General features: G+C 44.8%; 1 protein-coding gene across 1 annotated transcript in view; it reads right to left on the reverse strand.

The window, feature by feature from the left end:
* Positions 1-1,918: 1,918 nt before the first annotated feature.
* Positions 1,919-23,787, reverse strand: part of LOC310790454 (protein bicaudal D homolog 1-like) — a gene marked incomplete at both ends in the record, with an annotated part of 131,477 nt that continues 109,608 nt past the window's right edge. The window contains 5 exons of the mRNA XM_083652144.1: positions 1,919-2,945; positions 5,723-5,874; positions 11,816-12,010; positions 14,470-14,821; positions 16,445-16,623. Coding sequence (XP_083508270.1) covers positions 1,919-2,945; positions 5,723-5,874; positions 11,816-12,010; positions 14,470-14,821; positions 16,445-16,623 — 1,905 coding nt within the window. The remainder of the gene's footprint in view (positions 2,946-5,722; positions 5,875-11,815; positions 12,011-14,469; positions 14,822-16,444; positions 16,624-23,787) is intronic.

Here is a 23,787-nt window from a genome sequence, read left to right on the forward strand (position 1 = left end):
ATACTGGTGGGAGTGATCACAAATTAGAATTCTCTTGAATCAAATGACATGTTGAATGATTTGCCTTATTTGAAGATAATGCTCATCTCATTGCATGAACAGATTGTTTTCACTTGTTTTGAGAGAAAAAAAATCAGTCAGTAATATAATACAACCTTGGCCATCCTCTAGGTTGGAATTTGGATCAAGTAGTAGTAACAGTGAGAGTTGGCAATCTTGTTTTGGATCAAAATAGTTTACATAAATTAGAAAAGAAAAGATGCCAGTGTGTGATGGTTTCAGGTTATTTTGTTGATCTACGTATTCAGTTGTGTGTGGGAACTGGAATGGCTGTCAGCTGGGTCAGGGTGCTGCAAAAGAGGTCAAATACAAATCACTATACTCTCCTTAAAAAAACAATATATTTCTTATTTGAACCACATAGCAGCATCCCTGGAGCTAATGGTGATTCAGTGTCCTGTTCAGTGGCACTTCAGCAGGCCACAGGTTTGCTCTTAACGGGGAGTTGAACTTGGATATTTCAGTTGAAGAACAACCTCCCTACTCACTATTCTCCCCTGCTGCATCTGGGTAAATATAGTGACTATTAGCGAGTCAGCGACTATAGGCAATATGACGGAGGAATTTGGCCTGCCGAGGATTTTATGTCCGTAGTATTTCTACTTCAATCGGGTGCAGACAAGGACATTAAATGAGGAGAAAGCCATTTCAGACTATTGAGACACACCCCAGAGTTAACTCGTCATCCTGCTCACTTTTTCTATGGCTAGGCCCTTTAAATGGTCATGTGCCATGTTTGAGTGCTCTCAACCTCCCTTCCTCCTTTTTTTGTGTGGATCTAATCACAAATCAAGGTTGTCCGCTATCATTCTCTTCTGTATCAGATACACTTCTCAAATTGAAGGGGGACGAGGTCTGCACTGCAGCAGTATAAGAGCATCCAAACGTGAACATGCATAGCTGAGTATATGGCTATATTAGAGAACCATCAGGGTACAGCTAGAGATGGACCAAACGCTAAAGGCTGAGCTGAACCTGGAAAGGCAAAGAGAGGACTAGTCATCGCCCAGTGCAGACTCTCATTTAGAGAAGTGACTGGAGAAGAAGTGCACTGACAAATTCTTTTGCTGAAAATAGTCACCATGTGTGGTCATGTAGTCATGTGTCAGACCGCTGTGACTTATAATGTACATGCCGATGACTAGTCCTTCCTCCTCTCGTCCACAGCAGTCACATCACTCAAGTGCGGTGTGTGTTCAAGATCAACATAGGGTGAGAATAGTCAGACTGGTAACATTTGCTGAGCATCCACTGTGATAAGTACCTCATCCGCAACAGTGAACACTTGCGCTGAATGACATTTGGTTTACAGTGCTGTGTGTGTATACATCATAATTATTACCATTTAAAACAGAGTGAATATTACGCTAAATATAGAATTAAGCGTTTTAATGTGTCGCGGTCCTCCTTCAAACATGTGAAATCAAAGTATCCCCCAAACGTCCAGTTAAATCTCTGAATGTCTCTGTGTTTTGACCACTTCATGCATGTGTGGGTGTGGACCTGAAGGGCAAAACTAAACACTAAAAACCCTTTCTAAAAAGTCTCTATTAAACGTCCTTGGACCAATCAGCAGTCTCAGAATAAAAGGAAGGCGGGGCCACTTGTGCTCCTTGTGTCAAATCCCTGAGCAAAGTCACTGAACATTCAAAACCCATTGGCCGAGGCTTAGGCACAGGAAACAGGTAATGGAAACAGGAAACCACTCTGTCCTCCTCTCTGTGAGCCCCACTCTCGCCGCCTGCCCGGTGATAGAAAGAGAGGCATGATGGGAGCTGTAGTTTTAGTATCAGTAGGGAGCCTGATGGATATGCCTTCATGTTAGTTAAAAGGCTTATAGGCATTGAAGTTTTGAGGGTCAGTGACGGGGCCGGTGGGAACTGTAGTATCTGGGGTAGAGTGGGCTGTAGTTGGTGGAGTGGCTGTGGCCGGAGGAGGTGCTATAAGAGCTAGAGGGGGTATAGACAGGAGGGGGGTTGTAGTAGGCGGAGGAGTAGCTGTACGAGGAAGAGGGGGAGTGAGAGGAGGTGTAAGGGGAGGAGGAGGAAGGCATATAGAGGGCAGAGGTGCGTGTCAGGCTGGAGAGGGGCCGTGTACGGGGCGAGGAGCTCCACGTGGGGCGCCTGGGCCCCAGAATAGGTGAACGGTATGGGGAGGAGGGGCCTGAGCCCGGCTGGGTGGGTCTGGTGGCGGCGGCTGCGGTGGAGGTGGTGGCGGTGGTGGAGGAGGGCGACGGATGCGAGTCTGGGGCATAGTGCCTGGAGAGGCCGGAGCTACGGGGCAGAGCGGGGGAGATGTTGAGACTGAAACTCTGGGAGTCGACCACGAACGTCCGGACGCCCAGGGTCCACTGCGAGTGAGCCAGCCTCAGAGGGGTGGAGGGTGGTGTCCAGGCCGATGGAGAGGAGGGGGCCTCCAGAGACGGGGGGCTCCCCGGGACCGAGGGGCCCGCCGACGGGGCGCCCGATGATGGACTGAGAGGGTTTCTGTGGGACGTAGGGGAGGTGAGAGACGAGGCCAGAGCTGCAGCGGCTGCGCTGACTGAGGACGGGCTAAGGGGCGTGGCGGAGGGGTCATCGGGGATGCCGAAGGTGGGACTAGTGAGGCCGGAGGGGGGGACGCTACCGGGGGCCATAGCCGAAGAGGCGCCTTGGGCCGAGGTCGGGTGACTTACTTTGGGGGTGCTGGTCTTCACACGGGTCATCCTGCTCCCACGGGTGCGGTGCGACAGCTCTTGATCGAAGGCCAAGTCCTCCAGCCGCTGGGTGAGGGCCAGCTTCTGCTGGATGGCCATTCGCAGGAGGGAGTTCAGCGTCTTCTTCTCATCCTCGGCCGCAGCCAGCTGCCTCTGCATTTCATCCAGCTGGTTCACATACTCGTCACACCTAAAGAGAGGTGACGTGTGAATAGGTGGATGAGAGAGAAAGAATGTGAAAGAGAGTTAGGAAGGGAGGAGTTTATGAGAAAGAGAGAGATTGTAGGATCGAGACGAAACACAGTTGCTTGATTTTACAACTTTTATTTCTTGATCTACTGCAATATTTCAAAAATACACATGATCCCATTAAAATAACATAAGATATCATTCAAGCTTATAACTTAATGCCACTCGGTCTGATTTGAGTGACTTTTTTTACTCTTTTGAGACACCCAAGCTCAGTGACGCTGCCAGAGAGGACCTAGACTCTGATTTTACAGTGGAAGAAATAGCTTCCTCCATCAAATCATTCCCGTCAGGTAAAGCAGCTGGTCCGGACAGATTCGGAGCGGAGTTTTACACGAGATTCTGTGACATCCTTGCCCCACTCCTCCTCAGAATGACATCTAGCTCTAACAAGGACAAAATTTTGCGTAAGACACTATATGAAGCTAACATCTCACTCATCTTAAAAAAGGGGAAGGAGCAAGCAGATGCGGCCAGCTACAGACCCATTGCACTTCAGAACTTTGATAGAAAAGTAATTACTAAAACTCTGGCTATCCGTTTGAATAAGCATCTCTCATCCATCATTCACCCCGACCAGACAGGGTTCATTCCCAACAGGCTTTCTTTTTTCAACGTCAGGCGTCTTCTCAACGCCATGTATGCAGATCACAATAAGACCCGCGGTGGAGCAATCTTGTCACTTGACGCACAGAAGGCATTTGATCAGGTTGAGTGGCATTACTGTATATGTTCGAGTCCCTACACAAATTTGGATTTAGCAATTCATTTATATGCTGGGTAAAGCTTATATATGCTAGTCCAACATGTTCAGTTATAACCAATGGCGATAAGTCGACCAAGTTTCCACTACTTCGCTCGGTTCAGCAGGGTTGCCCTCTCTCACCGGCCCTCTTCGCCGTTGCGCTCGAGCCCCTTGCCTTAAAAATACACGCTCATTCAAGTATTGAAGGCGTGAAGATTGGAGATATCGAGACACGCATTAGTCTATACAAAATCCTTAAGCAGATCAGAAGAGTTCTGAGTATACCAGACGCCTCCGCTTATATACCAATTTGTTTTAATCACACTTTTTTGCCTGCACGGTCAGACAGAACCGATCGTGCCTGGAGTGAGAAAGGGCTGTGTTCAATCAAAGACTTATACATAGATGGCCATTTCGCCTCTTTCGACCTTCTGAGGAGGAAATTTGAGTTACCCAACAAGCATTGGTTTAGATATCTACAAATCAGAGATTATGTACGCTCTAAGTTTCGAGATTTTGAAGTTCTCCCAGACGAACACACTCTCTCTGAGGTCTTGTCGAGTTGGCTTTGACCTTTAATATCCGGATTTTGGGCCAAAGTTTTCGACTGGTATTCTAAGGCCTACAGAGTAACTCTTAAGCCGGAGGCAGAACTTGCCATTTTTGGCTGTTCGGATTCCTCATTACTTCTCCCCATGGCTGTGCAGCAGTCCCTGACACAGGGGATGATTGTTGCCAAAATACTTATTTTGGCAACAGAAGTCCCCCTCTCCACCCTCCTTTCAGCTGTGGCTGACAGACAGTCTCAGTAGTGCGCATGGAAAGACTCAGGTCTTTGAGGACTAACTCAATTAGGAAGTTCTCGACCATCTGGACCCGTTTCTGGACTACTTGGGTGAGGTCAGAAATGTGTGATTTGCATATTCTTGCACACATATTTGAGATGTTGTAATGTTTTTGTCTCCTATTTTGTTTTTGTTTGTTTTTCTTCTTTCTCTTTTCTGTCTTTCAGTTTGAATTTGTTTACTTGTTTTTTTTGTGTGTGTGTGTGTTTTTTTAACCATTTAAAACCAAAATCTGTATAATCACCCCGTAAACTAAGTTTACGTAAACCCGTAAACTAAGTTTACAGGGTGGGAGAAAATGTTTATTTTCAGATTAAGCACTCACACTGTTGGACACTGTCACACTGTATGCAATTTATTTGAAGATTATTTGTTTTGGGTTCTGTCCCGCCTGCAGTTGTGTTGTTTTTTTGCTTGGGGTTGTACACCCAATTGCTTATGGCATTAAACTGATGTCTGAAAACGAAACAATAAAAAAATTATATACATAAGCTTATAACTTAAAATGATACTGAAGTATGAATTTAAATCAAACTTTTGTGCCAATAGGGGCCTTTTTCTGGATCAAGAAAGCTTATTTGGTACTCTATGGGCCTAAAAAATAACCCTCCAGCTGGAGGTAGAACTCGCCACCTCTCTGAACTTCCCTACAGCTGTGCAACAATCTCTGACACTGGGGACAACTGTCGCCAAAAGACTAATTCTGAAGGAATGGAAGTCTTCCTCTTCACCTTCTTTTCAGGTGTGGCTGATGGACATGATCTCTGGAGAGACTCAGGTCCCTGAGAACCAACTCACTTAAAAGGTTCTCAGCTATCTGGGACCCATTTTTGGCCTACTTTGACGAGATTAAGAATGAGTAGTGACTGAGGTTAAGGGGTGATGGATGGCTCGCCCGCCTGGTATCTCATGGACCCCCATGAACATTATCTCTTACAAACACATAAGCACCTTGTATGGCTGCTAGCACCACATTGTAATGTTGAATGTTGATGATGTATGTATTTTTTTTTTCCTTTTCCTGTGTCTGAGCCTGTTTGTCTTGTTCATTTATTGTTCTATAAAAAACTGAAAATGATTGAAAAAAAGAAAGAAAGCTTGTTTGCTAACAGAAGTCTTGTGTCTGACCTGGTGGCGAACATGGCTCTCAGGGAGGAGAAGGTGGCTGCGTCCTCCTTCAGGGCCTTCAGCTCATTCCTCAGCTTCATCATGGTGTCCGTCACCATGGACTTCTCCATCTCATACTTACTCTTCAGGTTGGCCAGAGCCACCTCTGCCGTCTAGGCACACGCACACACGCAGGCACGCAGGCACGCACACACACACACACACACACACACACACACACACACACACACACACACACACACACACACACACACACACACACACACACACACACACACACACACACACACACACACACACACAATTTACACAGACCCATAGACCAGTTACTGGCAGTGATATTTCTTAGTCAGAAAAAACAAGTTGCTTGTAACATTGGTGAGATGGAAATCTTATTCTACTGTTGCAGTCACTGTAAGTTGCTCTTGGTAGGAATTAATGTAGGGCTGGAACTGCAGATTATTTTCATTATCAATTAATTTGTTGATTATTTTCTTCACTAATCGATTAGCCGTTTGGTGTATAAAAAAAACAAAAAAATTACCATCACCTTCCCCCCAAAGCCCAAGATGACATCGTCAAATTGTTGTCCTGGCTAACATTCCACATTCACAAACCAAAGATAATCAGTTTACTGTCATATAGAAGACTAAAGAAACCAGAAAATATCCACATTTACAAAGCTGGAACAAGATAATTTTTGTATATTTTCTTAAAAATCAGTCTAAACGATTAATCGATTGTAAGGGGAAAAAAAGACGAAGCAAATATGATGAAGCAAATAATCATTGTAGCTCTAGTAAGAATATCAGCTAAATTCCTGAAAAGTAAATGTAAAATCTCAATAGGATTCGTTCAATAAGACACTGTAGGCCCTATCCTCTCAAAAGCGCTAATTTAGCGTTTGCGCTCGTTTAACGCAGGGGCGTATCTACGGGTGGGCCTGGGTAGGCACAGGCCCACCCACTTCTGCCCTGGCCCACCCAAAAAAAAAAAAAAAAAAAAAAAAAAAAAAAAAAAAAAAAAAAAAATTTTTAATTGGTTGTTTTCTAGAGGCAAACTTGCTGCTGCATTGCTAGCCAATGGTTTTGTTACTTTTGTAAAAACGCAGGGCACATCATCTCCAGAGTCTAATGCATGACAACTTCATGACATCTAGGAATTTTGTTCTCTCTGTGGATAAATAAACCAGAGGGCGTCTTGTTCAAACTTGAAGCAGCCTCAGTGTTGTTATTTTTTAAACTCACAGCAGTATATGGATCAGTGGTTCTAATTTCTGTATAAAGTAACAGTATACACACAAGTATAAGCATTCATGTATGCAACATTTGGCACCTATATGTAACCTTTTAAGGTTGAGATAATTGTATTATCATTATATGGTCCAAATATTTCAGTAAAGCACTTGAAACACTTGAAATATTCTTGCTTGGGTGGTATCATTCTACTTGAAATGATGGTCAAATGCATTATTTTTAGTAAAATAACACGTAAAATTTTCGGCCGGCCACCCAAGTGGGCCCGGCCTTCGGCCGGGCATCTGCACCCCTTCCTATCCAGGCCCACCCAATTTGATCCAGGCCCACCTATAATTCAATTTCTGCATACGCCCCTGGTTTAACGCCGTGCGCAATGCAAATTGGGGGCGGACACAAGCACATGCCTGTGATAATTGTACTGGGCATAGGTTGCCACATGCCAAAGCAGGCGTTTCAGCGCTAAAATGTGGGGATAGATGGCATTATCCTATCGTCAGCAGCGCGCACTTTGCGCTAAGAGCTTTGAAAAGGACCTCTTACACGCAAATGCTTCGCTGCGCTGCGCCGTTTGCGCATCCCCGCCGAGAATTGCATCCCCAACATATTTCGGGGCTGTTTAACTTAGAAATCAGGGAGGTCACGTCTACCAGACAATTATATCGCTTTTAAACAGTTACATTTCTGTATAAATCATTACAAGTATGCTCCCGTGAGATGGGGATGCTTTTTTTTTGCTGCTGGGCGGGGGAGCAAAACTCAGCAGAACACCTGGACAAATGCGCAAGGTGGACTGTTATCTTGCCTGCATTAAGGCACGCGCAAACAGGTGCGCAAGCGCTAATAGGGGATATCGCCTGTCAGCAGATAGGGCCCTGTATTCCCTAAGTGAACCAGAACATTACTTGTAATTCAATGTGCTGCTGCTGTGCCTGGATATCAGTTTGTAAAACCTTCAAGGAATTTCTCTTTGCCATTTAACATGGCCATGCCTCAGCGTTTTTCTTGAAGGCAGCTAGTGAACTTCAAATGATCTATGAATAATTTAGTTGTACTGTTTATGAAACTATCCAGCAGCTCCACTACCTCGGAAGCCTAACCCTAACCCTATCCAGCAGCTCCACTACCTCAGAAGTCTGACCCTAACCCTATCCAGTAGCTCCACTACCTCAGAAGCCTAACCCTAACCCTATCCAGTAGCTCCACTACCTCAGAAGCCTAACCCTAACCCTATCCAGTAGCTCCACTAGCTCAGAAGCCTAACTCTAACCCTATCCAGCAGCTCCACTACCTCAGAAGGGAATTGCACTGAATAGATAATGAAACCTTTTACATTCCTATTTGGACAGAATTGAGCTCCCTTGTCTAGAATACATCCCTTACATACATAAATTACACTAGTAGAATTACACTCATCTACTGTGTTTAAGAACGAGGTTACAATGAAAGTGCCATTTGGAGTAGGAAAAAATAAATCATATCTATCTATCTGTCTGTCTGTCTGTCTGTCTGTCTGTCTGTCTGTCTGTCTGTCTATCTATCTATCTATCTATCTATCTATCCTGCTAATAGTGTACCAATGACGCACACGGGAGGAGCAGATTGAAAAGGCAATATAAACTAATAGCAATTGGGAAAGAAAGTTCAGGCAACTGAGTCCTTCAATCATCTTTATTTGCCTGCGCGTATTGGAAAGTGCGTCATAGGCCAGTAAACTGTTGGACACAACCTGGCAGTCCCATAAACTGCTGGACTCGCTCCTAAAGCGCCCGGCATGGTTTTGTGCAGCCACGACTTGGAGCCTTGCCGCCGCCGAGCGGCGACAGCGAGACTGTGCATACTCGAACATAACTCGTCCAAAACACGTCCAAAATGTTATCGTGTCGTTTACCAAGAACTTGCAATCATGTCGGTGGGGGAACATTTTATTGTCCCTCCATTTCAAAACTCATTCCGGTGAGCCTGCAGAAGGCTTTGCTACAAGCACGTTAAATGAGGAAATGGCATTTCCTCATTCCTCACAACAAGGAGTTTACGGCGCTAGACGGCGCAGAGTCACATTTTCGAGGAGCTGCACGCCCCCTACGCCGAGCTGCACCGATAGGATGCCCAGCTGCGGCGACCCCCTCGGCGCAGTCAGCGCCGGCGATTTCGCTCGAGCATAATTTGCGCTTAAAAGGACATTGTTAAACCCATGGTCGGATTTGTAAGGGGAAAAAAGAGCGGGGGTATTTTTGGAATGCATTTTTTCTGGGTGATATTTTACACTTGGAGGTGTGAAAAATATAAGTGCCAACCCCAATCATACACATATTATTATTCTCCAACGAATTATATCCATATTATGTCATATACATTTAACTAGTATGAGCCACACAGAGAGAGGGAGAGAGATTCTGAGTAGGAGGATGCCGTGTATGAAATGCTTGCATACCTCCCCGCAAACATGCATAGGGGAGGGAGGTACGGTGGTGCAGTGGTAAGCACTATCGCCTCACAGCTCGAAGGTCGTGGGTTCGATTCCCACCTGGGGACGTGGTGAACGCTGAAGGAATGCGTGCCCGTCCGCATGTCCTCGAGTGCCCACCGCCTGGGTGGGGTCGGCAAAAGGGCCTTTCTGTGTGGAGTTTGCATGTTCTCCCCGTGCCTCCCGGGGGTTTCCTTCATATAGGAACCCCCTTCACAAAAACATGCAATATCCTGGTTGCTAGTGTGGTTCCTCCTCTGGTCGTTAAGGGCGCCTGTTCAGAGGGAGGGGAACTGGTTGGAATAGCGTGAACCTCCCACGTGCTATGTCCTACCGGTGAAGCTTCCTCTGTCAGGTGAAAAGAAGCGGCTGACTGACTGCCCATGTCTTGGAGGAAGCATGGAATCAGTCTCGGCTCTCCCCAGATTGGCAGAGGATGGAGTAGCAACCAGGATTGAGAAATCAAATGAGCACTAATGGGGGATAAAATGGGATAAAAAATCGGGGGGGAAAAAAAAAAAAAAAAAAAAAAACATGCATAGGGGTTCCCAAGCTTTTTTGGCTTGTGACCCGACTTTAAAGCACCATTCAGCAACTTTTCCAAGTTTTGCTATTGGAGAAACTGCGCCCTCTGGGTGCAATAGTATCTGTATCGATATCGCCGTTCAAAGTCAACAAAACACAGCGCCAGAAAGCTATATGTACATGCTGTGTCATTGGGTACTCACCACGTGATGAAATAATAATCCATAGTTACGTGAAACGTAATTTTCGTAGCAAATCCGCACCGAGTTACTTCCTTGTTTTCATGAACACAACGCTTCCGCTGTACAGCGCATGCGAGCATCTTGCCTCCGGGACGCAGGCACCAAACTGCTTAGTCCCAGGAGAGGCCTTTGGAGGGCGGTGTGTGACCAATAGAGGTGACATTCTCCCTGTTACAAGTCACTCTACCATCTTCAATGACTAAAAAGCTGTTATACAGTATTAAGGTGAAAAAGTTACTGATTGGGACTTTAACCGTTTAACGTCACAAAAATCTAGGGACCCGATTCAAATTCCGGTACACCATCGATAATATCATCAGTGACATCGTCAGTGATGTCCCATGCAACAGTAGGCTATGCTTCTTTTTTTCCTCAGAATTCTGACTTTAATCTGAGAATTCTGACTTTAATCTCAAAATTCTGTTTTTTTGTTTTTTTGTTTTTTCTTTTTCCCAAAATTCTGACAGTAACTTGCCAAGCATGAACTACCGCTAGCACCTAGCGGGTGTAGTTCGGTTGAAAGAAAATAGTTCCTACATGTAAATGAAACAAGGTCTGTGGATTATCTTGAGTAACCAGGTCATGATTTCTGGAAATAAGAGACATTGCTGTTGAGTTTTTCAAATGTATTTTTTTGGCGCTTTGAGCACCACAAGCCGAGGGCCATCCAGTTCCATTGTATTTGAGAGAAGGCAGACATCTCTACTTCGGCCGATATCTTTAAAACTCATCAAAACAAAACACCAAAACAATCTAGATGGATAAATAGCACTGCAAGTAAGAGGAGGAAACTGTCCCTTTAAGTTATGTCTCCCCCACACCTAAAGATTTTCAAATCCTTGAAGATTATAAAAATCTTGAGAGTCCACACACCTCACGACAGAGATAACCGATTTTTTAACATTTCAATCTTGGAACACACACACAATCGCTACCGTTCAGACGCAACCCCACACACTTGACGATTACGCTGAACATAGTCACCTCGGAGGACTTGGGATGATTAAACGTGACTTCAGAGCAGAGAATTGTAGCCTATTACAGCCCCGCTGCCCCCCGAATCACATGCCGAAAATATGGACTCGTTAAAAGTGCGTCGGAATGCATCGGCAACTTCGCAGTGAGACTTATGCGTTACTATGGAGTGGAGAAAAGTGTTGGGCAGAGATCTCGTGTTGTGGATGAAGTGTATGGAGTTTTTGGTGCCAATTCTGTTCCTTTCTGCGCGCTCTCTCTGTGCAACCTGCAGACTTTTGCAGCACCACTGTGGAGCACACGTCATGCCCCATTTCTCCCCACTGCTCCGTTGGTGAAGCTTCCCCATCAGCTTCTCTCATTGGCTCTCTGCTCAAGATTCCATCGCCTGTCAACTTGTGAATATCCAACATGTTTGATATGCCCGATTCACAATCGGGAAGAGCCCGACAAGTCAACAGCAGTCTTTGAACCCCACAAACTATAGGATCATTTGGGCAGATTATCGGTCCCGACGAGGCTCAAATCGGGAGCACCTCCGAGATAGTCGGGAGGGGGGAATCTTGGCCACAATCGGGCAAATTCTCATCAGGTCCGCGGAAGGATATAATAACTTTTGACTCCTCACCTGCTTGTTAGCCTTGAGGACCAGCCTGAGCGTAGCGATCTGTTCTCTCTTGGTGCTGAGCAGTGACTTGAGCTTCAGGATCTCCTCCAGGCAGCTCTCCTTGTCCTTGTCCAGCAGAGGAGCCAGCTCCCTGGCTGCAGCTCTCTGTCTGGACAGTTGCAGTGACCGGTCCACTGCCCGCTGGAGGTGCTTCACCTGCGGGAAGAGAGGGGAGGGAGAGGGGAGAGGAGAGGAGGTCAGAGAGAGGAGGTGGCAAGAGGATACACTTTTTTATTTTCAAACTATTTTCCAAATTTTAAAGGTCCTATCCGTAAGTTCTAACTATTACTGACACCGGTGGCCATTAGAGTAACTGCAGGCAGCGTGTGAACGAGCTGGTGCGCGGGCCAGGCACGATACTCACACACACCCAAGCAGCTGCCTGGCAACAGCAGACTGTGTTGGTTGCTTTGTAACGTTAACTCATAAAAGTCCCTTGAAAACAGCAACGTGGACAATTTATCTGTCAGATCAACTTCGAGATGCCCAGGAAGGATTCTGGATGAATTATCGGACGTTATTGTGGCATGTTTGGTTGTGTTTTGGCTTGCATTGGCTGCAGGGAAGTGGATGTTAGCGTGAGCCAGGAACTACCCTGATTCCCCTGTATTATACGGTACCGTGTAATGCCAGGGGTTGACCAAACTGAAGTCAAACAATGTTCCATAAGCATAACAGTAACGTTAGGCATATTTACGACTGTTACATTCATTATCCACACAAGACGGTAACGTTAGTGGAGCTGGGTGGTAATTTCTATAAATGTGAATCTGTAAATCAATATTAGTTAGCCGCGATTAGCATCAAGCTGACGTTATAATATTAGGCAGTCTGACTGCAGTTGAGCCTGCTCCCCCAGTACCGTATTATCAATGCCTGGCGTTGATGTGAGCTGGACGCGACCAAACTGAACAGTCACACAATGTTCCATATTAGCATAACAGTAGTAACTTTAGGCATATTTACGACTGTTGCATTCATTATCAACACAAGACGGTAACGTTATTAATGGGGCTCGGTGGTAATTTCTATGAATGTAATGGAACTAACGCCATAGCTGACCACCTTTACCCAAACCCGCCCCCCCTTTGTTTGCGGACTGAGTGACGTACTTCCTCCTTCTTTGCGGGCTATTCAAGACGTTAATTGTCCGCTGTCGCAAGTCCCTTTTATTCGCAGATATCTGACAGTCTATGTGTAAAGTTTCATATTAAAATGTGCATGATAAAAGGTCCAAATACCTTATGAAAGTGCCTTTGATAAGAGAAAGTAGCAGTGAGCCGCTTGGGCGACGGTACCACAGAAGAAGAAAGGCCCTGTAAAACTAGCGCAGGCTAAACGTTCAGAGAGGACTGGTCAGCTTTGGGGATTTCAGCTCGCAGCTTTTTCACCAGCAATAACGTCACTTCCCAGACTCTGGTAAGGAAACGGCTATAGTGAATGATTAAAACAAGATGTCTCTAGAAAGATAAGAAGTTTGACTTGTGGTTTCAGCCATTAAACCGAGTGGAAACAGCACTTGATCATTTGTAGCAGGCGTTGAAACAGAATTTTGATAGAATATTGTCAAAAAAGTGGTCAGGTTTGGCGACGGTGACGCTAAATCTGTAAATCTATTAGTTAGCCGCATATAGCATTAAGCCAACATAATATTAGGCAGTCTCACCACCGCAGCTAACTGCAGTCAGTCAAACAATGTTCCACGACCATAAGCATAATGGTAGTAACGTTAGGAATATTTGCGACTGTTGCATTACACATACAAGACGGTAATTTTATTAGCGGAGTTTCTGACCAGCAGCTAACGTTATCGGTCAAAACAACATTACAGCAGCTACAAGCAACAAGGTCCCTCCATGAACCGAAAACACAGCCCCGACTCTAGTTTTTCCCCAATGTCGGTCACATTGCTGCTGTCTGGCCAGACGGGCTTCACTAGATAAATATTTATTTCTTTTTGTGTGGACATTTTGCTGGAGTCTGTGTTGTTGTTTGTTTTTGCTGGCAGCTAGCGACTAACGTAACGTTAGCCACTGCCTGTTAGCCTTCTTCTTCGTTGGTAATATTTCGGCCGGAGCCAGGAGGACAACGGGCAGGCTTGTGAACGCGCAGAACGTCACATCTGCGAAATTTGCTGGGAAAACTTGATCAGCGACCAGCAGAAAATCCTGCAATACCTTTGCAATATCTTTGCAACACGGCTGGGCTAATTTTTTTAATTACAGAACGGCACATTCACTCATTGGTAATAGAAAACACTGTGAACATTTATTTTCCGCCCAAACCTACGGATACTTTGATTATTTAAATAAATTATAGTTTTAGCTGGTAAATACTGTATTAACAACCGTCCCAAAGCTTGCCACCTCATCCTCAATAGTCAATAGATGTTATTTATTTTGAGTGTCAAAATTTTACAATGAAAAATATGTACTTTTGTGTGTGTATACTGTACTGTTACTGTATGTAAATGTATATACTTTTGTTTAGATATATTCTAGTGTATTTTTTATATGACTGTGGGCCCTATCTTCGTACAGGCGATATCCCCTATTTACGCTTGTGCACCTGTTTGCCATCTAGCAGCTAGATTAGATAGATTCTAGCCTATCTACCTGGTCTCTGATGATGGCATTGAGGTTGTAGATGTTCATGGGTTCCCTGCGCAGCTCGCCGACTGGCTCCAGGGCGGGTGAGGATGAGGACGAGGATGATGAAGAGGCACTGATGCTGGGCGAGCCGGTCGGGGGGGTGCGGGGTCCCTCCCTGCCCCCCTCCCTCCCGCCCTCCCCGGACAGGGGCTCTTTGGACGGAGACTCCGAGGGGCTCCGTGACTCGCTGGGCCTGGAGACGGCCGAGGTGACTGCGGCCAGACGTCTGGCCAGGCGCGGCGTGAGGAGAACCCGGCTGTCATCCGAAGACATGGCTTTGAGGCCGGCGCTGAGGATCCGGAGCCCCCTACCTTGCCTGGAAGAAAATGGACAATAACATTTTTTTTTACCTTTATTTGTCCAAGGGATGTTAACTGGACACATTTGTAAAGCTTTTTTTCCTAACAAGGTTTTTTCATGGGAGTTTCCTTGTGTAACGGCAAATTAAATCTCTTCCCAGGGTTTGGTGGGCTCCACCCAGTTCAGTGGAGAGTTCTCTTTTTCCATGACACCTTGTATGCATTGAGGGTCTAAAGCTGGTGGAGCCGGTAGGTTCTTATGTTTTGCTGTGTTTGTCCTATGTGCTGTATATCACTTTGTTCAATTTCTTTTTATTTTATTTTATCAAGTTTTTTTCCCCTTCTGATTTACCCTCGTTTTCTCCACAATTTTACTTGGCCAATTCCCCCTGTCATCCCAGTCATTTCTCCACCTGAGAGGAGCATTACTCATTCACCTCTTTAAGTTTGTCAGAAAAACATGAATGATCCAAAAGTGAAGGTTAACAGTAATGTATGTGATACTCTACTAATCCCAGAAAGGAAATCCTCTCTTGCGTTGCCTCTCTCCACAGGCAGGGCAGAGTGCACAGTCAGCTACAACAAAAACTGCACAAACTACAAAACTGAGCTAGTAGGGATTCACTGCCTTATCAAGGAGCAGATACTCCCCGACTCTAGGGACTGAGCTATCTTTATCTCCTCCCGTTGAAGAACAGTGTCCCTACTCACTATGCCTCCCTGCTGACAGGGAGGCGTACCGTAGGTGTAGTTCCCTATGCTGCACTGTGGGCTTCCCATTTGATAGAACAACAGTCAGACCTGTAGTACTGTAGTTATACTGATAGAACAGTCAGACCTGTCCTGTAGTAGTGCTACTGATGGAGCAGTCAGACCTGTAGTAGTCCTACTGATAGAACAACAGTCAGACCTGTAGTAATCCCACTGATAGAACAGTCAGAACTGTAGTAGCCCTACTGATGAAACAGTCAGACCTGTAGTGGTCCTACGATAGAACAGTCAGACCTGTAGTAGGCCTAGTGATAGAACAGTCAGACATGTAGTAGGCCTAATGAAAGAACAGTCAGACCTGTGGTAGCTCTGTCTACTGATAGAACATTCAGACCTGTAGTAGTCCTACTGGTAGAACAGTTTGACCTCTAGTAGCCCTACTGATAGAACAGTCAGACCTGTAGTGGTCCTCCGATAGAACAGTCAGACCTGTAGTAGGCCTAGTGATAGAACAGTCAGACTAGTAGGCCTAATGATAGAACAGTCAGACCTGTAGTAGCCCTACTGATGGAACAGTCAGACCTGTAGTAGCTCTACTGATAGAACAGTCAGACCTGTAATAGCTCTACTGATGGAACAGTCAGACCTGTAGTAGCTCCACTGATGGAACAGTCAGACCTGTAGTAGGCCTAATGATAGAACAGTCAGACCTGTAGTAGCCCTACTGATGGAACAGTCAGACGTAGCCCTACTGATGGAACAGTCAGACCTGTAGTAGCTCTACTGATGGAACAGTCAGACCTGTAGTAGCTCCACTGATAGAACAGTCAGACCTGTAATAGCCCTACTGATAGAACAGACAGACCTGTAGTAGCTCTACTGATAGAACAGTCAGACCTGTAGTAGCCCTACTGATAGAACAGTCAGACCTGTAGTAGTCCAGCATGACGCGGTTGGGCGTCTCGTTGTTGCACAGGCAGACGTGGTGGTAGAGCTGGGCCAGCTCCTCGCTCAGCGTTACCAGCTCATCCTGAGCCACGTTCAACGCCCCCTGGCTCTCGCTGGCTGCTGTCTCAGCTGACTGCATCTCAAACTCCAGCCTAGAAACCTTAGAGAATAGAATAGAATAACTTCCTCAGAGAGAACTGTAGTTTATAGTGGGGCTCAAAAAATGCACTTTCAATGTAAAATAGGTCGCTTCCGGAAAGAAGCGCCAAAATTTGCACAAATACTCCTTGTGGATTGTTATTTTGATAAAAGTAATTGGCCACGCAGAAATCTCGATCTTTCCAAGATGGCCGCCATTTCCCGCCCCAAAAACACTATTTTGGGGGCAACTTTGGGTAGAATTGTCCAATACGAATGATCTTGTTATCAAACCATACATTTATGACCACAGAGAAGCCAGATTTGTTCCATGTAAATTTCAAAATGGCTGCCATTTCAAAGATGGCTGCCATTTCAGCTATTTTTACCATAGGATTTCACTGTCCAGGGCGATTTTGATGATTCTGGTGTCAAATGACAGGTTTTTAACTATGGAAATTTCATTTGTATATCTCCTTTTGCCATTTACTCTGCATATATTTTCAAAGTAATGTGAAAATATGCATAAACAACAGTATTTTAGCACAACTTTAGCAAAAGAGTTTTGTTATTGGTGTACTGCTAGGCTTGGGGGGGGGTTTGTTTACAAGATTACCCCCCCTCCACACACAAAAAAGTGCTGCCCCTTTAAATCGGCTGTCACTGCGCTGCCAGCGGTCATTTGGTGGTCGCTTGGTTTGCCAACTTCTGTCTAATCTACTAAGAAAATTCCTAAACTACATTCTGTGTCTGTAAGTAATAAGTTACATTTATTTTTAGATATTTACCGTCTCAGCTTTGATACTACAGTATATACCGTAATTTCCGCACTATAAGGCGCACCGGAGTATAAGCCGCAGCAGCAAAATTGCCAGTTTGTTACATATATAAGCCGCACCGGACTATAAGCCGCGGGTGTTTTAATTTTTATTTATTTATTATTATATATTTTTTTATTGTGTTTTAATGTTTAATTACCATATGTAAGGGTTCGTGCACAGAGGGGATTGTCGGGAAAGAGATGGCTGTTTGGGGAAGCTCCCATTTATTAACATTTCAACAAAACTACGGGAAACAGGTTACTGGTAATCCCCAGACAAAATCACACAACAATAGGCTATATCACACACAACAAGGTGCAGTACACGGCTGTAAACAAAATAACTGTAAAACAATAATAAAACAATCCTCAAAAGGATAAGGTGCAGTCACGGCTGTAAACAAAATAACTGTAAAACAATAATAAAACAATCAGTCAACAGTACTGAGCCTACCAGAAAAGTCATTAATCCTTGTCTTCATCTTTTAGGTGAAGGTGCAGCAAACGGCTGTAACCAGAGAAGTCAAGTCACTAATCCTCGTCTTCCTCTTCTTCCTGCGTACTGAAACCACCAAAGTCCTCATCTTCAGTGTCGGAAACGAACAGGTTCAGGGTGGCTTCGTCAACCACTCTCCTCTCTCCTTCGTTGTCACTCTCAAAACCAACGAACTCCTCTTCTTCACTGTCGGTGTCGGCATCGAACAGCCTCTGAAGCCTCTGACGGCCCTCAGCGCCAGCTGTGGCGGCGTCATCCTCTTCATCCCGCAGCAGTCCAGCCTTTCGGAACCCGTTGGTGATTGTGGATGTTTTCACACTCCTATAATATTCCGTGATCTTCCTTTGTGTGAATTCGCCGAAGTTTGTGATTTTCTCCTGGTAGTCGGGAGGGAGTTGCTGGCACACATCAGTCGTCCTCGCCCTGACCGACAGTCCCTTTCGTCTCATGAATCGGAAGCACCAAGATGGCCCACCTCTGAAATGTTCAATTTTCATTTCGGTGGCGACTGTTTTGGCCTTCAGTCGGATCTGAACGGTGGACACACCTCGGCCGTCTGCTCTCTGTGTCAACACCCAATCTTCAAGGGAATCTTCAAGTTCGGGCCATCTGCTTTTATTACCTCTGAAGGATTTTTTTGTGTTTTTGCATTGAGACAGTTCTTCCTGCTGCCCCTTCCAACGTCTCACCATTGACTCGTTGATGCCAAGGTTACGTGCTGCTGCTCGATTTCCGTCTTTTAATGCGAGATTGACTGCCTTCAACTTGAAAGCTGCATCGTGTGCATTTCTGCGTTTCTTCTCCATGGTGAGTGAGAGTTAGTGCACGACCCTTTGCTGCTGCTGCTGCTGTTGTTGTGATTCCGGTCTGCTACTGTAATGAACTTTGAACCGGTAGGAGTAACCGGTTGATTTCCGCCAAATGATGTCAAGTCAAGTCAAGTCAAGTCAAATTTTATTTATATAGCACCTTTCATACACAAAGGCAATTCAAGGTGCTTTACAAAAAAATTATCGAAAAAACAAGCAGCAAAGCAATGCACATAAAATGTGCAGATGAAGCTGTGTAACCTGTAAAATCCATCGATTTTGGAGGTCACCGAGTGGCCGTTTGCTGAAAAAATCCATAGATAAGCCGCACCGTTATATAAGCCGCAGGGGCCAAAAAACGGGGAAAAAGCCGCGGCTTATAGTCCGGAATTTACGGTACTTGAAAACTTGAAATAATTCTAGTTTTTTTCTTTGACTGTAAAAACGCTAGCTAGTTAGCATAACGGTTATAGTACACAAGCTAACCATATACTATGTTGTGTACAGTATACTGTATTGTAACCTACTTGTTGCCTCATTATAGGCTATGTAAATGCAAAGAAGTTAAACACATTGAGACACATTGTAAGTTGTAATTTATTTAGGCTATTTGTATTTCAGTTTTACAGTGCTTTCGACAGTAAACATCCTAAAACTTTCATGCTGCCTCTTGTTTATTGAAACAAGGCCAGGTCGAAACCTGGCATAGGGCCGGTGTGCTCAGTAAAGTGCAGAACTCTGCCAAGGTGTATTGAGTAATTTGTGTTCAGTCTATTTTAGTGCACATCAACTGTAGTGTGCCTGTGCTGTAGTGTAGCCTATGTGGGTTAATAATCCTGGGTTTAAGCTTCATTAACATGAAGTGCCAGATTTATGGTTAATCTAGTAATATATATTATTTTCACACATAAATGTAGGCTATTGAAATGTAGGCTTATTATGTGGTGTATTCCCAGCCCCCCCCCCCCCCCCCCATACGTGTAGGCTAGGTGTTTTTTTTACAATGAATTCGTATATCATTAATAATTGGGATTATTGTAAATATTAGGATAGGTGAGATCAGATGACTGCTTACCATGTAAAAGCTTTAATAACACTGGCATTGAGGGCCATAGTGTTATTAAATATTGTACATGGTATGCAGTCATCTGATGTCCCCTCTCCTAAACGTTACATGTCATGACTTGCTCCTTGGCAGAGATCTGTGATCGAGCACATTGCCTCGTGTTTCACTGTAAACGAGTAGGCTATTGTGACAAGCGAACTTTTTCAGTGAAACAAGTTCGCTTGTCAGTGTCACACAATACTCGTTTGACTTATTTGAGGGCATGTATGTTTATCGTTCACGTTCGCTAACCTGTCGGTCTTTAAACTCTTTGAACAGGTCGGGGTGCCTGTCGGCAAGATGTTTAGCCAGGTTCGATGTGTTTGAGCCTTTCGCTTGGGTCGCGTTGAAGCACCTTTTACACACTGGTTTCGATGTGTCCACGGGGTTGCCTTCGCTGTCGGCAACGTATACAAAATATTTCCATATTTCGCTTCGTGCATCTGCTTTTTCTACAAGCGTTGGCGGCTTGCAAGACGAAGCCGCTGCCATTTTCGCTGTGTCTGTCCTCCTGTCGGGCCCGGGTGCTGCAGTGAGGACTGAAGGACTCGCCATAGAGCGAGCAGAGAGGGAAGAGGGGAAAGTCGGCACGCCCACATGAAGCAGACAGAGTCAGAGAGAGCTTTTTTTCACTTTTCAACGATGTGTTTATTAGCCAGAGGTGCATTACCACCACCTACCGGACTGGGAAGTGGAAAGACATTACCTCGCCCTGCATCCGTGCTCAAATGCGGGCGACAGATTCGAATGTAAGGGCCCTGCTGTGCATGCTGCACACCGGCCCCAAAAACCTAGCTATCTGCCAAGCTACCTTTAGCCAGCACCTTAACTCATTGAGTGCCAGCCATTTCTGGAAAACGGATGCTCCCAGTGCCAGCCCTTTCAGAGCGTTTTCAGTGATCTCTCAAGACCCACAGAATATTGTGTGATATTACTATGTAAACACCGAACACGCCCAAAGAACGATGAGACTCTCTTGTATCATCAGCAAAAAAAAGTTTATTGATATCATTTTCCGTTCTTTAGTTCTCAGCAGTAGAAGATAGGTTGATTTCACCAAAAACAGACGTTTCAAACTAGAAGCTGAGATAATGAGCCTTTTGTGAAATTAAGCATTTCAAGCACATCACTGACTCTGAAGCTAATATTTTCTGATGTAGTGACGTGGTGTAGTTGTGTGGTGCCCTGCGTGCCCCACCCCCCTCAACTGCAAATTCCTCCTCCGTGGGAGTGTCTCTGGTGGCTCTGCTCGAATCTCTGCTACCTGCGTCAGGCGACAAATCTCTGCATGGAGCTGGGATAAACTCATCCCCACACTAACACACAGCTTGCATGCTGGAGCTGGGAGAAACTCACCCCCACACTAACACACAGCCTGCATGCCGGCGGAGCTGGGAGAAACTCATCCCCACACTAACACACAGCCTAACACGCACCCAGCGGCTATTTTCGGAGCGCTCCGCCGTTTTTGTGCGCCGGCTCCCAGCGCGACACCGAAAAGCCAAACCGGACTGCTGAGAATGGTTTGGCTTTTCGGTGTCGGGTGCTGCTTTTCTGGCGGCTAATCGTGTGGAGAAACTATGCAGCAGAGACAGAGGGGCTCAGTTGTGGGAGCGGATTGGCTGCTGTTCGCAGCTAACGTTAGCTCCAGCCAGAGCAATCTATACGGCTCTGGCTCCAGCATGCATCGGTTTCCGTTTCATCACGGGGCTTCTTCTGCTGTTTTTCCTCACCTTTCTCTAATCTGGAGAGCACTGTCGCCACCTAATGGGTCCGTAAAATAGTTTATACACCTTCAACATCCACCATATTTTTACAGGAGATGCATCAGGCTTTGATCCACGTCCCACCGTCAAAAAACGCAATTGACGTCTTTAGACGTCATTGGCACTCAATGAGTTAATGATGGCTGTGTGTGTGTGTGTGTGTGTGTGTGTGTGTGTGTGTGTGTGCACCTGCAGGACACTCAGGAGATGACCCCCCCCTCATTGATTTCCTGTCCCCACCTTGACTCTCATTCTTTCAAAGCTATTTATTGTTTTAGCAAAAATTTATGTAATTACTTTACAGCAAGGTGTCCATTTATAAAAGTGGTAATTATTAGATCAAATGTACTTTATTAATTAATAAATGAATGTATTTATTTATTTATTTATTTATTTATAGCTTATGCATATTCAATTGTAACCAAATAATCGCTCCCTGTGAAAATAAAATGTCAATTTCCTATACATTTCTAATAAAAGTTGTGCTAAAATACTGTTGTTTATGCATATTTTCACATTACTTTGAAAATATATGCAGAGTAAATGGTAAAAGGAGATATACAAATGATTTCTGATGTATAATTTTGAAATTTCCATAGTTAAAAACCTGTCATTTGACACCAGAATCATCAAAATCGCCCTGGACAGTGAAATCCTATGGTAAAAATGGCTGAAATGGCAGTCATCTTTAACACATTGAGTGCCACAGCGCTTCAGTAAAATTGTCTGGAGCCTGTGCCAGATTCTTTACTTTACTTACTTTATTGGTTTATTGTGACGGGACAATGCACATTAATGGACATGTTCAGAAATACAGAAGCCTCTATATACGAAAACATGTAAATATGCCGGAGTTAGCTAATGCTAATTTACATCCGTAGTCCCCAATAAATATCAAAACAATCACTCATTACATTCATTCAACGCACAAACTGAAATATACATGTAACGTGTCATCGCAAAAGATACCACAGCATTACAGACATCAAAATTACAGCAAAACACAGACAGGATGTACGCAACAAACTGATATACCTGTAGCGTGTCATCGCAAGAGATACCACACATTACAGACATCAAAATTACAGCAAAACACAGACAGGATGTACATGCAGCATGTCAGTGCTAAAAGAAGAATACTACACCTTCCATTCGACAGGTTACATGATAACAATACATAGATACAGTATGAAGGCTACTCTACTCTCTCTTAAGTGTTACACTTAAGTGGTGAAGTGCCTAGTGCAGGAAGAGAAGAAGATTTGGAAGGCAGCTATTAAGCTAGTGTTCACAAAATTGGTTTGTTTTAAGCCATTTTTTGAGCTGGCTTTTGAATGCCGCAAAAGTGGGGCTTTCCCTAATAGCCATAGGAAGTGTGTTCCAGCTAGTGCTGCCATTGATCGACCAGGTGTTTTTTGAGAACGTGGATTTTCTAGCTTGGACTTCGCAGTCCCCCCTAGCTGCTGCCCTTGTGCTCAAATTTCTATTCTTCCTTCTAATGAACTCCCCTAGAGGAGGAGGAGCCAAGCCGTGTAAACATTTATAGATTAGACACGTGCTTTTAAATGTTCTAAAATTGTTCAAGCTAAGGAGCTGATATTTCTCTAAGATTTCACAGTGATGATGTGATTGTGGTTTTTTGTCAAACACCTTGATGGCTTTTTTATAGAGCTGTTCAAGGGGTTTGAGCACAGTGACACCAGCGAAGGACCAAACAGTGGAGCAGTAGTCTATGTGAGAGAGGATCATACAGTGGAGATAGGCTTTAGCCGCATCCGTTGTGATAAAGGGCCTGATTTGTTTGAAATTCTGTATGTTAAATCTAACTGTATTGGACACCTTTTTTACATGTTTTTTGAAAGTGAGGTTAGAGTCCAAAATAACTCCAAGGTACTTGAACTGTGGTACCAGTTCCAGTTCTTCTCTCTCCAGGAATACATAGGATCTGCTCAACTTATTTGGTCGCTTGGTGAACATCATACATACAGTTTTCTTTGTGTTGAGCATGAGACATGAGTCTCGTAACCATGCTTGTACCTGGGCCAATGCACTAGTTAGCTTGGATGCAGTTAACATGGCATCCTTACCTTGCGCAATGATGGCTGCATCGTCAGCATACATCAGGACGCCTAATTCCTTACAAACATCTGGGAGGTCATTTATATATAAGGAGAACAGTAAAGGCCCTAA

This window comes from Poromitra crassiceps (assembly GCF_964638095.1).
Source record: "Poromitra crassiceps genome assembly, chromosome: 2".
Lineage (NCBI taxonomy): Eukaryota > Metazoa > Chordata > Actinopteri > Beryciformes > Melamphaidae > Poromitra > Poromitra crassiceps.